Source organism: Rhea pennata, chromosome 4 (genome assembly GCF_028389875.1).
Source record: "Rhea pennata isolate bPtePen1 chromosome 4, bPtePen1.pri, whole genome shotgun sequence".
NCBI lineage: Eukaryota > Metazoa > Chordata > Aves > Rheiformes > Rheidae > Rhea > Rhea pennata.
This window is the reverse complement of record NC_084666.1, coordinates 50295680-50313881: the sequence shown is the minus strand read 5'-3', so window position 1 is coordinate 50313881 and position 18202 is coordinate 50295680. Positions and strand designations below refer to the sequence as shown.

The window sequence follows — 18202 nt, the reverse complement described above, 5'->3', positions numbered from 1 at the left end:
CAGCTGCCTTAGTACAATGATCTATTTACATATTACCCTAAAATTGAAATCGAACTCTTTAATGACATAATCCAGCACTATAGTACAGAAGAAGCATATGGTCAACCCAACAGCTGAAAAATCTCGTAGGCATATGATTTTTAGACATAAATGCTTGTATATCAAATACAGCTTAATGCAATGACTTATTTCACTGTTGTTTTCTGTTAACATCAAAATAGATATGATGGGGTACACGAAGCAAAGAACTATATTCAATGTAAAGAATTTCTGTCTATAGTGCCTTCTTCTGTTCCTTCTTCTTTACACTATTCTTTTTGTTGATAAACCAATTTTGCATGCTATGCTTTCCTGCACATTCCAGGATTTATCTTACCTTTAGTCTACCCATTTTACTTTCATGTGGCTAGAGATTAAAGGATGATCTTACAGATGTTGTAAATTAGTCAGCAGCAGGCATAATCATTATTAGGCATGTTGCAATAAATGTTTGGAAGTTTTACATATTTTCCAGAGCATAGTTAGTTTAAACCACTGCAGTCTGATGGTTTCACATATGACTTTAAAAACTGAAGCAGGAAATAAGTTTACATTTCTTCAAAAGACCAAAGCTATTGTCAACTTTAAGGTCATTTTGAAAGTAGAGCTCCAACAGAAAGCACCTTATTCAAATAAGTATTTCAGCTTTTGCTTAAAACTGCTTTAATATTGTTGAGGCTAAATAGATTATTAGTGTACTGAGATTCAGGAAGAACAGTTGCCCTATCTCCCACCCAGTGTAGAGTTATACATCAGACCTCACACAGAGCAAATGTTAACACCCTATTCTGCTGGAGCATTCTGAAAGTTAAATAACATTATACTTGATTTTCAGATAATTGATTGACTCTCATTCCTTAATCTTCCGATTAGCTATTATATGACCAAGATTCATTCCAGAAATGACATGAGGGGGTGAATTCCTGTGGTTAATTCCTGGATAGCAGCTGCTCAGGAGGATTAGGATCCTTTTGTCTTAACTTTGACGATTGAAATGTTGGCAAGCATTTCTTTGGCTGTATCACCAGGCAACGTCAATTATGTTCTCCACAAGAAACAGTGAATTAGCTTTGCTATCCTGTAATATTTTTGTTTTCGAAATGTGCTCTAGAGTCTCCCAGTAGACATACAGTATTATGTGTGCATCACTGTGGAGTTAGTTCAATAAACATACTGAATATTTACCTAGTAATACCTAGTGTTTACTTGTACTTCTAAACACACCACCATACTGCTACCACAAGAAAGCCTGCTGCCTGAATGAGATCGACTCACAAATGAAAACATCTGAGACCTGAGCAAAGCAGGTGGTACTACTGATGAACAGAGGAAAGTACTCTGAAGAGTTTGTAGTCATGAAGTAATTTTCTTTGGCGGAAACACCCCAAACTGGTCATTTCATCCTTGCTTTAGCAGAGGTCCCAGATTCCTTGCTGACATCAAATTCTGATCGGCTGGCATTTATGAATAGTGCTTTTGATCATTCCCTGCTGGCTTAAGAGTTTGTGCTATTGGCAGATGATGACTTGACTGAACTATATAGGCCATTGCCCATCAAACCTACAGCAATGCAAGGTACCTTGTCAGGATGCCATCCATCCCTTAAGAAAGTGCAGCTAATGCAGCATGGATTGCTGTAAGCATACAAAGTCTGTTATCTACTACCTAGATTGGAAACTCAAGAAGAATATCAAATTCAGTTCAAAGTTTCTGTTACTATGTATTTTGTTTTAGTTTTATGTTATTACTCTCATGTTTTTAGTATTTTTAGTTCTTGTCTTCAAGGCATTTTTTTTCCCAGATCTGCTATTTCTAGAACAAAACCTGAAACTCAGGAAAGACATCTAAGGTTAACAGCTCTGCCATTATGGCCCAAATGAGCAATCTAGCAAAAATAGTCTGACCTTTTTCAGCACAGGAAGGAACTAGGGCTGTGGAAAGAATTCCACAAGAATTCAGGTCCAAGACAAACCTTTTACCATACATGCAACATGGAATTAATTGATTACTATCTTCAAGGTAGAAAAAGACAGCCCCTTGCTAAAAAAAGCATGAGACAGAATTATATTCTTAGGAAAGGTCTGAAGAGAGATAATTAACCATATGCGGCAGCTGTTAGTTACATTACTTATTTTAAAAGCAATATGAAGCCGAGGATGATCTGAGAACAGATAGTCTAAAGGACAGAACATTTAATGCCTAATCCTGGCAAATTCGGAAGAATTATATCTGAAGCCAGTGGCAGCTCTTCCAGAATAAGGATGCAGGCCAAATGTTGTTCTTCAGTGGTTTAACTTTTAGATGGCTACTAAACTTTTAGATGGCCTTTTGACAATATATGGTAAGACTAAATGGCTCCTAAATTAAGGTTCCTTTAATCAGGATTTTGTGTAATTGCAAAGACCATGTCATTTATAATATTTTGAATATCTAACTATTTAAAACAATGGGGGATGCATTTCTCTCAAACATTTTATATTTATGTAGTTATGATCTGTAAATAAAATGAGTTCAGAATTACATTATTGATGTAGGGCATCCTAGAAAAGTGCTGGCCTGTGAGACAGCATACTCAAGTTACAGATCAAAAGTCTTCACGTACTGAGTATTCTGAATTATCAGAAGTAATTTAGATAATTCCAATCAATGTTATGCTGCAAGAGAATGACCCATTGCAAAGGTCTTCTACAAATCACTTCAGAGATACGAACCATAGCAAAACCGTGTCAATATTTTAAAATGCAGAATTACAAATATTTACATTTTTTTTTCAGAATACAGGTATTTGCAGCACTAGTATTTCTTAAAATAAGTATCTTGAAGTCTGTTTTAATAATTGTATTAAACAAGTAGCAGAAAGAACCTGAGTTTTGTTTTTATATTGGAACAGATTCAGTCCCTCTGCACTGAAAACACATTTCCTATTATCCACCATTGGTATGAATGATCAAAAAACAATCCATGTGGTTAACAATAGATTAACAAAGTGCACTGCATTCAAAGACTAATAAAGACAACTATGCTGTTTTCTGTTATTTTTCACGATTTGATGACATTATGCTCCTTAGGCTCCTGTGTTTACTTAAACACATCATCAATCGTGGTTTAGTGCTTCTTCAAGTACTATGAATAATATATGCCCTTTTTTCGGGACAAAGTTACAGTTTCAGTATGGAGACAAACAGGATGCTACTTTTTTATTTATAAACAGAAATGTCTGGAAACCTATGGCTTTTCCTATTTCCAAATAGTTTCCATTAGAAAGTGCAAAGACCAGAGCAGCATCTGAAGCGTAAAAAAATCAAAGGCACCTGCTGAACTCCATAACAATCATTTCAGTAGCTGGACTACAATATAATTCAAGATAGATTTATTTAACAGATAGCTTTCTATGGTTTTCATAATGTGTTTTGATAGCAGAATTTTAGTTTTTAACCTCTAAATTGCTTGAAAACGTCACCTCCCAATTTGTATTTTTAAGCATTTCTCATAGGAGGAGTGGGCAGAAGGCCTGTTCCTGTAGCTCATCCTCATACGAATGATGCCTCTAGTGCAGAGATTGCCTATGTCATTAAGAGACTGCAGGCTTGTGTCCATACAGAACTTGACTACGAGTATCTTTACCCGGAAAAGAGAAGCAAGCACTTAAAATCTCACTGTACTAATGACATTTTCATAGTAATAATTTTTGCATTTGATTATTGCAGAATGGTGACATAAAACATGACGCATTTATCCTAACTGTATTGGTTAAATTAACATTATTTATTACATTCGATCATACAATCTTTTTGTGTAAGATGGGCAAACAGGTCATATGTTTATTTGTCTCTGGTTTGTGGCTTGCAGATACTTTCTGTTACCAACAACACAGAATGTGCGAAGCTACTGGAGGAAATCAAATGTGCACACTGCTCACCTCATGCTCAGAATCTATTCCATTCACCTGAGAAAGGGGAGACACCTGAAAGAGAACTAGCTCTTCCCTACCTGTGCAAAGACTATTGTAAAGAACTGTATTATACTTGCAGAGGTCACATACCAGGTAAAACCTCTAACAAAATACGGGACTAAAAGATGTCTACTTTGAAATGTTGGTATTGCCTGAGAGGTCATAGATCCAGCTCTTAACTAGGTAAAATGCCCCTTGATATTCAAGGGATTTGGCCTGAGTAAAGACAGAACATCTCAAGCCTTTCATGACAGATTTTACAGAGTGAGGTAAATATTCTGAGAACTTTCTAACCACTCTCCTATTAAACTCGGCATGAAACTCAGAATTATCTGTTGTAATATTTGAAGGCACTAGAAATTATTACTTCTCCTGAAATATCAGTGTGCTCATTCAAAGCATGTAAACAATTAGTTGCCCATTCAGAAGGTTCAGTGATAGATAGCTTTAAAATGAAAGAAAGGATGCTGGTTGTTTTCTGTAGATGCTAAAAGCTGATGAGTAAAGTGTCTTTTCTGGTTTTGTTACCCTAGAAACTGAGGTTTCTCCATAGAGTTTAAAGCACACTGAAATCAAAGAGAGCCATTCGATAGACTTCTGTGATCTCTGAATCAGTTCCAACATGCTGTTAACAACCAAATTCTTAACTACCCTAACACTTACTCACTGTAGTCAGTAGGATTAGCTGGACGTAACCAAAACCAGAATGTGACCTGTGTTGTCCAGAGCAGTCACCAAATGTGTGCTATCACTTGTAACTAAATCAACAAAGTAACCACAAAAGATGGTTCTTTTAGAAATATTGTCTTAATACATTATTATATTAAATAACATCTTTGGTATTCTTAATAGTAAATTATTTATATCATTATGATTGTCATTTTTAAACTATGCTTTTTTCCTTGTCCAAGTGCTAGTTATAAATGATGTCACACATGAGAAAATAATTAAACTAGTGAAGATTTTTTTACTAGCAACACAGACTAGAAAGTGGAGTTGATAAGGATATGAAAAATAAATTCATGAATAATCATTTTTAACATATGAACAAAGCTTTGTAGTATAAACATATTTGAGTTAAGGGTATAGTTTAAGTGGATTAGATTTGGAGGAGGGTTTTTAATTGCATGTGTACTTGTTTTCTCTGAAATCCCAAGAGTGCAGGCTTTTTTTGCAGGGTTGTTTTATTGACTTGAGAAAACATTTTGAATTGAGTTACTTTTTCCCTTTAGTGTGGTCTAACACGAATCTCAACCCATTCAAATATGAAAATATTATTATTGTCTTTATAAACTAAGAGATGTTTCTAAGGCTTTCTTAAACCAGCTGTTTCTTGCTCTTTATCACATTTCCCAGAGCAAAGCAGAATAGATCATAGTTGCCAAGACTGCCTGCTGAACAGCAATAACAGATTAGATATTTTAAATGTTTGGCCCATATAAGAAGTCAGAGACTTTTTTTTGACATGAGTTTATAACTAATGCAAATGATTAGCATATTCTGCAGATCATGTCCCTCATTATTTGTTTTGTGAAATTCTATGTTTCTGGGGAAACAAATTTTAATTGGAAAAAGTGAAAGATGGAAAAGGGAGAAAGGAGGAGGAGACAGAGAGAGAGAGAAAAAAAGAGAATAGGCTGAGCAGCACAGGAGCTATAGCCACAGGAACCTCACTCCTCAGATCAACATATGTGGTGACGAATGACAAATTTATTTTTCTACAAAGTTTGTGTATATGTAAAACTGCTGAAGTGCATCAAGATGTCAAGTGCTTTTTGTGACCACCCAGGTTGCCTTGAAAGATAACCAGATGAAAGCATAACTTTAGCACTGGACAGAGCACTGTGCTTTGCAGAAAAAGAGCTTACATACTTTAGCATCAGTTAGAATAGGATTTTTCCTACATCAATCAGATGCTAATAAGCATTCAGAATACTTGTTCTGAAAGTGGGTTGTACTAACAAAAATTATTTCTTGCTTATATTCACCAACAGGATTAATTTGGTGATTTGATTGGCATACGTAGTTGTCGGTACATGTACTAGTATTTCCTGGAGGTGTTAAGATTCTGGTCCCTTTTCTTGAGAAGATGGCCCATAGGATTTTTATTATAATTTAATATTCTTATCCATTCTAAAATACAGGTAACTAGAATGATTTATATGGATTTTCTACTGCACTTGCGAGATCTGTCTATCCATAATAAAACTTATTAAAAAAGAAAGAAATAAAAATAGAAGATAATAAAGCCACATTCTAAGTGTAGCTGGAGGATTAAAGAAAGAGTTGGAAATTAACAGGTCCCAAATCCTAAGTCTCTGCCAGTGATGCACCATGCATTTGTTAAAAAGTCAAACAATTCTTCTTTCTCCATTAAGGACTCCTAAATGTTTCTGAACATCAATACAAAGAAGTTTAAGAAAATTGCTGACCACAAAAATGAATTTATCCCTTCAGTCTTGTATAAATTAGAAATATTATTAGTGACTTAAGATGTCAAGCACCTTTTCTGGAATTGAAATTTTAACAGTACACATTAACCAAGAAGACAGAAATTACAAACCAGTATTTTGATGGGTTGTTTCCAGAATAAGCTCCAGAAATTCCTGTATACTTCTTTTTCCTTTTGCAAAGTCAAAAACTCTAGTAGACTCTTGGTTAATTCTTTTAAAGATACCTGTTTGCCTATGAGTTATGACTGCCTCAGAATTCCCATTGACTATTTTAGAAATTTGGAATATCCAGTGAATAAATGGACTTGATCCTTTATTCAAACAGGATAATAGCTGTTAGGGTTGTATGGATATGTTACCACAGGAGGGTGTAATGTTTCACAAAAATCTATGAGTATAGAACTTCCCTGATTCATCCCAGATGACTAAGTGACCTAATGAAGTCTCTTCAATCAATATGAATTTTAACTTTTTCAAGGTTATAAGAGAAGACTGTCTAATATTTACTATTAATATGACTAAATAAAGACAGGCATGGCTGCTTCTCCCTATGAAGCAGAAACTTTATGCATGCCAATGGATTTGATGTGGTTTAAGGAATAAATCCGTGCCACAGCCAGAGGGGGTTCTGCCATCCATGGACATTGGTAGATTTTAAACTATGGTAACTCCTTGTTGTTTTCTTCAGAAGAAACGGATTAAAGATAACTGTGGGTGAATCCACATCTAGGCCCAGATCTGAATCCAGGCACTACCAGAACAAATGCTTGATGTGAATTTTTTAATTCCAAAATAGTGGCATCCCAACCCAAAACGGCAGAAATCATCAGAGGAATTCTGTAACCCACACAGCACTTCCAGAAGTTCTAACATAGCCAGCTAATGATTTGCAGAAAAATTATAGATGCTCTTAATGTTGCTACTGCTAATAAGAGCAGCAAGAGGATTAATCCTGGCATTGCATGTGTGCAGGTGCATGCAATGTGTGAGTATCACAAGATGAGGGTGAATAATCACTTGAAAAAACAGTAGGAAGTGCTGTGAGTTACTACTGCGCCTATAGGTTTTGGAAGAATCCATTTAGAATTACCTCTTAGATTTAGTTTTCACTACAAGCTGAGAAAAGGGAGGAGAGCATGTTTACTATCAACAAATTTACATCTAACTGTAGAAAGTGCAAATCACACAAAAAAGTAATTTAAAAAAAACAATATACAAAACTGTATGCTCAAGGTCAATAATGTAGCAGGAACAAAGTAGCTTAGCCTGATTTCTAGACGCTTTTTAAGTCAGTATATGTCTACTCAAATAAGAAGTTGATGATATTCAATCCTGTGTGCAGTGCAAACAAGGAAAGGAGAGAACGGTAACTTCACTTGCTGTAAGGGCTGGGACAAATGCTACCATGATGGTTCAGTAATATATCAAAGAGAAGAGAAACAGTAATAGTTAAGCAGGGAATTCAGTGAAGTAGAATTTGGTGAAGGCACATGGAGCATTTGGAAAACCCGACCACAAACACCAGTGGAAAGAGGAGGTAAGGTTCACCTGAGAACTTTGCTAGAAGTTCTGCCTTTGACTTTGAAATCATGCAATTTTTTTTTAATGAGAACATAGAAGGCCTTCACTCTAATTACCTTAGCTGAAAATTTTGTTTATCAAGAATAGTTTGATTCTTACTTGCAGCAGAGAAAGTTTTAAAGGCACAAAAATATAAGATTGTGCAAAATCTGACATATACAACACTTAAACATTTTGTTTAATCTTTCTCTACAATTCAAGTTTTATTTGTTAGCACAATCATTGCTCTGCCAACACCTACCCAACTGGTAGGAAACTTGTAATGAAATGCATGATTTTTTAAAAATAAGAGAAATTCACACAGGACCAAACATTGCAGTCCTTACTCAGATACATTTCGTAGAGGGCAGTGACAGAGTTGTCTCTGAGTAAACTTAGGCTGAGCAAAATGAACTTCTTTTTTCTTGAATAATTCTAATGTTTAGGAGAACTTGTCATGGACCATTCTTCTGGACACTGTACAAACACCGAACTAAATGGCAAGCTCTACATTAAAGACCTTAAAATCTAAGCATGACAAAGGAAACACTAAATGGTATGAACAGATAGAAGAATACAAGCAAACTGCATTCTGTAATTCTGTCTTGTACTGTATGTTGAATCTAGCATATATATCATGGCAGGAGATCTTTCTGTAAATTACTGTTTTCTTACAGAACAAAATTCCATCTCCAACACACAGGTGAAACTGTCTTTACAGAGGTTAGATTCCTTCTTGTAATGCCATAATTTAGGAATTTACTGATAATGCAAATTTTCATAATTTAATTCAAACCCCACTTTCCAAGAATGTTCCTAAGAAAAACAGAATGTAAGCTATACTTTTCTTTGGAACCTGCTGATCAGTTTGTTAAATGGCAAAAGATAAATGCAGTACAACACATACTTAAGCTCATGATAAGATATTTCATAGTAAAAAGGGATTAGTCTGACATATAAAAAAGGCATTGCATAAGGCATTAGTTGAGTGAGTTTGCATCTGACTGTAATTTGAAATGAACATCTACTGAGTAAACAATATGATCATCATATGATTTCAGTTTTTCTTACTGAAGATAAAATTCAAGTCAGAGTAGTTTATCTTTAATAAATAGTAGATAGTATACTTAGAAATTCTACACATCAAATTTGCTATTGCATTTTCTGTAATGATCTAGTGCATTTAGAGGAAGACACTATTAAAGAGAAAACTGTGCATTCTTAAGTCAAATAATTCAACAACAAGATTTTAGATTACCTTTTGATTTTGGCAGTAAATCTACAAAACCTTGTAATACTGGTCCATGATTATGTCAGAGTTCTTCTTCAGTTGTTCCATTTGAAATTATGTCTCCTATTTTCTCCAACTAACTACTATAAATTAAAAACAGCTCATCACAGCTGATTATTTACTGAAGCTCCAAATCATGGTAATTAAACTTTTACACCACAACACACCATCATGTGTTTCCAGATACTATTTTATAGAAACCAAAATCACACTTTGTCATGTTATTCGTCCAATGTTTTTAAAGGAAGATACATATGAAAAGAAGTATAGTTTGATGGCAGAGGCTTTCCACTCCACAAAAATTCTAGGATCTAAAAAATTTTCCTATTCCACATAAGGAAGAAATTGAACTCTTTTGAAATTTTCCATGAAGAAAGCCACAGAGGGACCACCCCAGGATAGCTAATAAAGTGGTTGTTAGGACATTTACTTGGGAAATGGGAGACTTAGGGTCAAACTCTTGCCTCACAGACGAGGGGCATTGACATGAATATTCCTCTTCCTAATGAAACACCCTGATTACAGGACATAGGGATATAGTGACATGAGGTTTGCTGTCTGTTTCTCTCTTTTTCATTTAGATCAGAAGTTCCAGCTTGTACCAGACACATAATTTTAAGAAAAAAATTGTCAAAACTGATAATGTTTCTGAAAAAGTGTTGCTTTTAACAAATTGGCATTTTCCAATGAAACACATCTGTGCTTGATCAGCTCTTATTGTAAGTTGTAAGCCAGAGGTTTTATGGCCAAGATCTATGGATTACTGCATTACTCACAAGTGGTAAAGTCATGCATAAATTAGGCCTCTAATTCCAATCAAGTGCCAATAAAACTTCTATACTATACCATATAATTCTGAATGCTGTGTATCTTATGGGTTAAGTCCTGGACCATAGTACATTCTAACACAGTGTGCCAGCAGTGCAAAGAGGAATAAAAGTGACTTAAGACCGATTATCTTAACAGATCTTACAGTAAAATAACACGTGTGTAACTAGCCAAATTCTACTGTCTTAGATTTGATACTAATGATTAAAAAATGGATGAAAATGACTAGAAATAAGCTTGTGAACAAAAATATGTATTCCTACTGTCATTAAAACTAGTGTAGTATCAGTTTTTCCTCACAGACTCTCATTTTACCAACTTCTGATTTCTCTGGTCTTCAGTCTCCTTCCCATTGTAACCTAAAACATACAGCACACCTTTCATCCAAGCTTAAAACCAGCTCCAGTGCAGTATGAGTCACATTCTCTTTTGCAGGGTTTGGAGGCTAAGGAAGCCACAGGACTGTGTATTCAGCCCCTCCAGTGCAGGGAATCAGGCAGAGGCCAGCTGCCCGGCAATAAGGTGCCCTTGAAGCAGTACTTCTCGCTTTCTGAGACAACTAATTATTCACCTCTCAGACTGTCGTCCTTTGGTGCCAGCATTCCACAAAATCTTTACTGCATGTCTTCTCCCCAAGCCTCTACCAAAGTTTTTACTACAGAAAACCACTTTTTAAAAATTCAATCAGTGAAGAGTTACCATCTTTCATTAACTTTTTGGTATAACAGCTAGTAGCAGAATATATTGGGTTTTCCTTAAGTAATTAATGACAGTAGAAATTAGATACAAAGCCCAAAGCAAGAAAAAGTTAAATGGAAGCTGCTTATGCTATTCTACAGCAGATACTACACTTCATTCATAGGGTTAATATCAGGGAAAAGCATGTGACTGCCTTAACTCTGAACTTTGTTTCTTAACTTTTTAAAACTGAGCTGTTGAATTGTTTTGAATGAATTGTTTTTTCTTATTTAAGCACACTGCAATTAAGGCTAATAGAAATACAGATGAATAAACTATAAAAGGTGACACTATTTTTGTGCTTATTCAGAGCAGGCCTCTTTCACAGATAGTACTTTGTTTAAAACTATTTGTTTTCACTGAATATATAATCTGTTTGAAGATCACTAAATATTTGTATGCTCTTTTGTATTTTTAAGGTTTTCTCCAAACTACAGCAGATGAGTTTTGCTTTTACTATGCAAGAAAAGATGGTGGTGTATGCTTTCCAGATTTTCCAAGAAAGCAAGTGCGAGGGCCTGCTTCTAACTCCTTGGACCACATGGAAGAATATGACAAAGAGGAAGAGATCAACAGGTTCATAAAGATAAATGCTGTTTAATCTGAAAAAAAACTAACAAAGCCTATGGTTTTCACAGTGAACCAGCTCAGTCTGTGCTTATGCTCAGCAGCTGTATTTTCCAGATGTTATTTTCTTTGGTTGCTGCTAATGTACATTGAAAAAGAAAGTTTCATTAGCTTCAATACTTCAGTACCTCTTAATATTTATGTGACAGATCATATGTTGCAATCTTGCCTTCCTTGTAGATCACACATATGACTTCTAAGAAGCAATTTCAACCTGAATTTTACGTTAGTGAATAACTACAATAATTTTATTAAGATACACGTTTTATGATTTTCAAATGTGTATTTGCCATTGTAAAAATAATTACATTAGATTATTTAAATAAACTGCCCTATAATAAGTCATTATTCTTAAATGTACTGTAGAAACCAAATTTTGTCAAACCATGGAGTTGCTAGAATTTATTATGTTTATTGTAGGGTAGAATTTTTCTATTTGTATTTTATTTTCTCTTTTTAATCACATATTTTCTCTCCTATTCCTCTGCATTTCAGATCTAAGATGACTTAATTTTCTGTCTTGTATACAAAACAAATTTTGCTCAAGTCAAGTTCAAACTGACTTTCAGTATGATCTGCTTGTGTACATTCAAAGAAATAATTTATTCTGCCTTATATAACTGCATTCGTAATACCACTATAGAACATTCGTTGTAGCTGTTAGGGACACTGTAGTGTCATGGTAATGAGAAAGAAGAAATTGCTCACAATTTTTAAAATTTTTTTTAGAAAACACAAACACAACTGCTTCTGCATTCAGGAGGTTGTGAGTGGACTAAGGCAGCCTGTTGGAGCAGTACATTGTGGGGATGGATCTCACCGCCTCTTTATTCTGGAAAAGGAAGGATATGTGAAGATTTTCAATCCCGAAGGAGACATAACCAAGGAACCTTTTCTGGATATACACAAGCTTGTTCAAAGTGGAATAAAGGTTGGAATTTTTACTTATCTCTATTTGTTTATATTTTAGCCTGTATATAGGGAAAAGGGAAGAAACTTTTTTCAGAAAATATTTTCATTTAAATAATATAAGGAAGAGAAATGATAACAGACACTACAATCCTAACTGTCAAACAAATGAAGCACAGTGAAAATTCTTCTTTGGTTCAGGAAGTAAAAAGATAACACACCACATTTTTCTCTGTCCCTCCATTTTCTCACTTTAAATCCGGAAGAAACTATATAACACCGGCTTCACGCAGCCCTATCTTTATATTCTCATCATTTGCATTCGTTCCCATTCCATTGAATTCAGCACAGTTTCGCTGTTACTCCAGTGGGAGCAGGTTTGGCCAAGGGCCTAGCCTGACCTGCTGGTGCCTGGCGAGGCCCTACGAGCCTGAGCTGGAGCCGGAGCCCAAGCCGGAGAGGGCCCAAGGCGCTCTCCGGAGCTCCCTAGGAGAGGGGCAGCAGCACTCACTTCTTCGTGGCTCAGTCTCAAATGTGGCACAAGCTGCCCTTGAGGACAGGTGTCTGTCTTCCAAAGAGTTAGTATTTGAGATGCACCTAAAAAGTAATTGAACTTCTAAATTCAACCATGCAGGCTGATTGGTGTAACAATTCTCATTAAGTTTAATGGGGAGACTGCTCTTAACAGTTCTCACTATGGGAGCAGGGCTGGTGATGATTGGGCAATGACGGGAATACACTGGAAGGTGGAGGTAAGAAATTACATCTAGGTATGAAAAAATAAATCATGAGGTAAGTACTACTAGAAATCTGTGAAGTCTACTGGGAGATATTTTACTTAAGGAATGTAGTTCCATGTTGATTTCTTGTCACATTTTACAGTGTCAACTCAGATAAAATCCAGATGTATAAAACAAATCAAAATTGTAATCAAGTTTTGCCTAGGACAGTCGTGACTGTACACCATAAAGAAACTTAATGGATTAAATAGAATTTATTGGCCTACTCTTGACAGAGAAATTTTTAAATAAAATCATAAGGAACTATATTGATGTAAAGTGCATATTACATACTAACTAAGCATTTTTGTATTTCAGATGTAATGTCAATAAGTCAATTTACGGTAGCCTTTTATGGGAGGAAATCCAAATGGTTTTGGGGTTGTTTTGAAACAGAGGGATAAATGAAATATAGAAACCTTTTTCATAAAATTTATCTATTTCTGGGATTTCTTGAACACTTCCTTTTTTGTCTCTGTAGCTAATGATCATTTACAAGACTCTGAAACAAAAGAGTAATCACAGGCATTTTTGAAAGTCAGCCTTAGCTTGATTCAGATTTTTAAACTGAAAATCATGAAGGTTTGTACTGATGAAAAACTGACACTGAAACTTTCCACAGAACTCTTATCAGTCCCGAACAAACATTCCTAAAGGAAACTTTTACAGCTGGAAATCACAAGCAAGACTAGATAGAAAAATGATCTTCTATATTTCTGATTAGGCAATAGCCTAGTCGATAAGACTCTGAACAGCTGCTCTCAGAATCAGATTCAACTTTGAGTTCTGTTTTAAATCAGTGACCTGATCTTTTAGTCTTTACTGATCTTTTAGACTCTACCAGCACATAATAGAGTACTCTGCAGTGGATCTGTTTCAAGTATAACATTTTGTGTAAATAAGTTGATGTTCTCTAAGCTAGAAAATCTAATTCCATATCCTTGAGATAACAGTCCAGTGACTGAGGATAATTGTATTGCATTGTTTAATGGAGGTTGGTAAGAATGGCAGCTTTGTATACTTCACAGGTAAGGAGACAGGGAATGTGCCAGAAAGCAAGAAGCTAGCTTTTAAATAGGTAAAGTACAAGAATTCTAGGAATACCTGTATCTAAAATACTAACAAATACTTTAATCTAGTGACAATACTTAAAATCATATTTTCAAACTTTTATAGCTATATATTGTATCCAGTAAATAATAATAATTATACAGCTGTGGTTGAATGAAAGGCAATTTAAATTTATACCTCTGGAGGGTGCTTTGGACAGCTATCCCAATAAGATGTTTTTAGTGCTGATAGATAGGACAAGAGAGCAGTGGTTGATTTCTTTTTGTATATATAAAGAGGAAATTTGGTATTGGTAAAATTGTAACATTATCACAGAGCAGCAGATCTATGGAATAATGATTTTCCAAAGAATAAACTTAAAAGTCTGTCTTGAGAGTGATATAACCAAGAAAAAGAAATGACATACTTCCTTCATAAAATTAACACTGGACGTAAGTTCTGATCTCACTAACATCATTTCCCTCATCTAGCAGTTAGATAAATAGGAAATCAACATACAAAAAAAGAGAAAGGGAGGTGATTGCACTGTAATCAGTCATTATACAACCCTAAAAAGATGCTGTTCTGCTCTTTAAAACAACTAGTGGTCCCTGTGTTGAAATTCATTTGGAGCTCCTGAAGGTTCTGTTAGTGAGCTCCTAGTGCTTCTTCACTGGTGCTGCTAACCTAAGCACGCAAATAGGGCTATCTGGAGTTGCTTCTTGGCAGCCATTCCTGTGAAAATCTGTAGAGGTAAAGGGAAGTTAAGTAACTAGAATAGTACAACCTGATGCCTCTGTTTTATTGTGCCACTGGCTTTTAATGTTCATTGAAGTCAATGGGGGTCTCTGCTTAAAAATTATTGCCACAGTAAAATCTATTGACAGATGATTTAATTCTAGGAAGTTCAAATGAAAAAGAAGAAATGATAATTTTATATGTAGTCGGTATCTCAGCGGGAATTATCATAAGCATGTAAAAGTATTTCATAACAGTGAGAGAGATGCCATGAATGGATGAAGGTAGTTTGAGCTTCAGGGAGGCTTTACAAAATTAGATGCAGGAGTTCTGAAAGTAAAAAAAAATAAAATCTGAAGAGCGTAAGAAACACTTTTCTCTGCACATTTTCCAACTACTAATCCTCTTTGACAGGACAATTAGCAGGAATGTGTTTTTGCTGATATGTTTTTCAACTTGGTTGTCGGAAGCCATGGGTGAATCTTAATGAAGAAGTTGCTAGATCAACACCTGTAGCTCTCTCCAATGTATTTTACGTCACACTGGCTACACAAATGTTAGAGTACGTGCAGAGGGATTGGACACTTGGCCAACTCCTTCCTGTCAACTGTAGCCTTTTCTTCCCCGTCTCCAAAATGTGATGAAAAGAAGGGAGCTGGGCACATCTGTCTCGCCTGAATTGTGTAAGGACGTGAGGGAGCATGCACTTGTAATTGGAATTTAGGATATGACCCTGGGTTCTGCCATTTAGGGATATATAACCCAGTGCAGTGGAGAAAATATTGTCTCTTAATTGTGCCCATTGATATTACAGAGAATCCCATAGACATAGAAGGAAAAAATAACATTTCACCAGCAAAAAAGCATACCCTACATACCCTAAAAATCTGCTTTACACTTGGCACACTTCACTTGACCTAGTAATTTACTGCTATGTTGTGTTGTAACAAAGACAGTTGTTAGTTACAGAACAACATCGTACAGTTATTCCTTCAAAGTTCTTTAGTAAAGACAATGTCACTACCTGTTTCTTCTTTCAGACTCATTTTCACTTCTATTATTTTCTTCCTGTCTTAAACTATTGCTAAGTATAAGAGAGATGGAGAGGCTGAGTGAGAAACTATTGAACTGATTATAGTAATAATTTGATTTCACTGGAATTTAAGGAGACCTTCACTAAATATCAAGATAGCTTTGTTGTATCTAAATCTACTGTTAAAATGTTAGGCAAAATAATTGAATGCTTAAAAATATCAGTAGTCAAATATGAATTTTACCTATAATGTACTCAGCAGAAAAAAATGCATCAGAATGTTCTAAGTACTTACATTTTACCATTTCTTGAGACGGATCAGTGCTGAATATAGTGCTAGTACTAGATCAGTCACCTTGTACTCAAGATTGTATTTAACTTACACACAAATGCTGAATACTCTAGCAGTTCTCTCTCTAAATTTTCTTACTGCTGTGGCTTAATTTTATTTTATTAACCATATTATTTCCTCAGATTTGGAAACCTTAAGGAGACACCATATAATGTAACCTATTACATTGTCTTTCTCTCTCTTTCTTCTCTACTGAGCTGTATGACATATGTCGGTCTAAAACATATTGTTCGGAAGGCATCCAAGTATGACTTGTCAACAAAAAAAATGAAGAGCCTACCATTTCTTTTGGGAGTCAAATGCTATAATCATCTTCCAAAATACTTTCTGAAAAGCTAAGTAACTCTGTGGCTCTCGCTGTAGGGAATTTCCTCCCAATCCTTACATCATTTTTGTGGTCTTTCCCTATAATCATGCCACTTTTCAACATCCTTTTAAAATTAAGGACCTCAGAACTCAGTACAAAGTAGCCAAGTCTACAACTCACTACTGCCAATGGTAAAATCATGTCCCTGTACCTACGTGGTACTCCCCTATTTATAAATCCAAGCTCTGAATTAGTTCTTTCGGTGTGAAATTGCAGTTGGGCTTCATGTTCAGTTGCTTGTCATCTCTCAGCCTTAAGTCATTTTCAGTACATTGTTACTTTTATTACTTTTGACTTTAGATATTTTGTTGTTTTAGTGTCGACCTGCTGACTATGGGGTCATATATTCTGCAGTCAGCCTGTGTTGTAAGCAAAGTTTTTTTGTTGCACTTTGTTTCACACAGTGGCCAGGGCAGAATCCTCTCCAAAATGAGTATCCTTAAAATTGCCCTTATAGAACTACCATTTGCACTTGCATAGAGATCAATTTTTTAAAACTAGCAATAAAGTTTAAATAGTACATCTCAAGGGTGTACTGTGATAAAGGGCAAATCCTTTGAGAGAGGAAAGGGCAAAGCAGGGAAGGGAAGGGCAGAAAGGGACAGAAAATGTCTGTGAAGAGGTTTTGGAAATATGCTGTTAAGAGCTAAGACTTATGAGTTAAGACTACTTAAGACCACTTGACCATGCTCACCTTCTTCTCCGCTCTAAGACTATCAAAGAAAGGCTTAGATTTTAATAGAAACTTTCCATAAATCTTAACACGCTAACTTATTTTGACTTACCTTAGAATTACTCAGTAAAACTAGCCTTCCATGCTTTTCTAATACCTCAAAGTTTTTAAAATCCTATATTCCTATATAGTTCTTTGTAGTTATCTTAATGGATAATTCTCTTTGCAGTGGATTAAATGGATAAATATCTGATAAACATTATTTTCAGTGTTTACTTAGCTTAAGTTTACGAGTAATATTGTTACAAAGAGTTAAAATTCAGATATAGTTATTACTGTATGTCAGTTAGTTTTATATCAGAGTACAAGTACCCTTCAGTCCTGCAAAGCCTTATTCATGAGTGAATCCAGTGATTCAGATGGGAATCTTCTGTGAGTAGGAACACAGAGAAGGGTTTTCAAGGTGAGGCCCTAAAGAGTGGCATGGAACATACGCAGTAGATCCATTTTCCACCCATAACAGTTCACATGTTGAGTAGAAGACTATTAAAGTAGACTGTCAGGTATTAAATATGCTAACTATGATGCTATGAGTCAAGTATTCCAGAACTTCTCAGGGTGAAACGAGCACCTTGTCTCCATAAGCAACTTTTTACAGCAATGCAGGATTAGTAGCGAAACTTCTACTATGCCCTCTTGTGTGTTTGCATCATGATGTAACATTTAGTTGTATGATTACATATTACTCAGATCAGTCAGTATAAAATAAAAATTGAAAAAGTTGAAAAACACCACTACCTCCAGCATTAACAT

General features: G+C 35.3%; 2 protein-coding genes across 2 annotated transcripts in view; one reads left to right on the top strand and one right to left on the bottom strand.

Moving 5' to 3' along the window:
* ANAPC10 (anaphase promoting complex subunit 10) overlaps window positions 1–18202 on the bottom strand; it is a 266250-nt gene that overhangs the window by 94212 nt on the left and 153836 nt on the right. The gene's annotated exons all lie outside the window — the stretch shown is intronic.
* Window positions 1–18202, top strand: part of HHIP (hedgehog interacting protein) — a 71756-nt gene that overhangs the window by 2799 nt on the left and 50755 nt on the right. The window contains exons 2-4 of the mRNA XM_062574766.1: window positions 3889–4084; window positions 11281–11437; window positions 12218–12419. Of these exons, the coding sequence (XP_062430750.1) occupies window positions 3889–4084; window positions 11281–11437; window positions 12218–12419 (555 nt within the window). The remainder of the gene's footprint in view (window positions 1–3888; window positions 4085–11280; window positions 11438–12217; window positions 12420–18202) is intronic.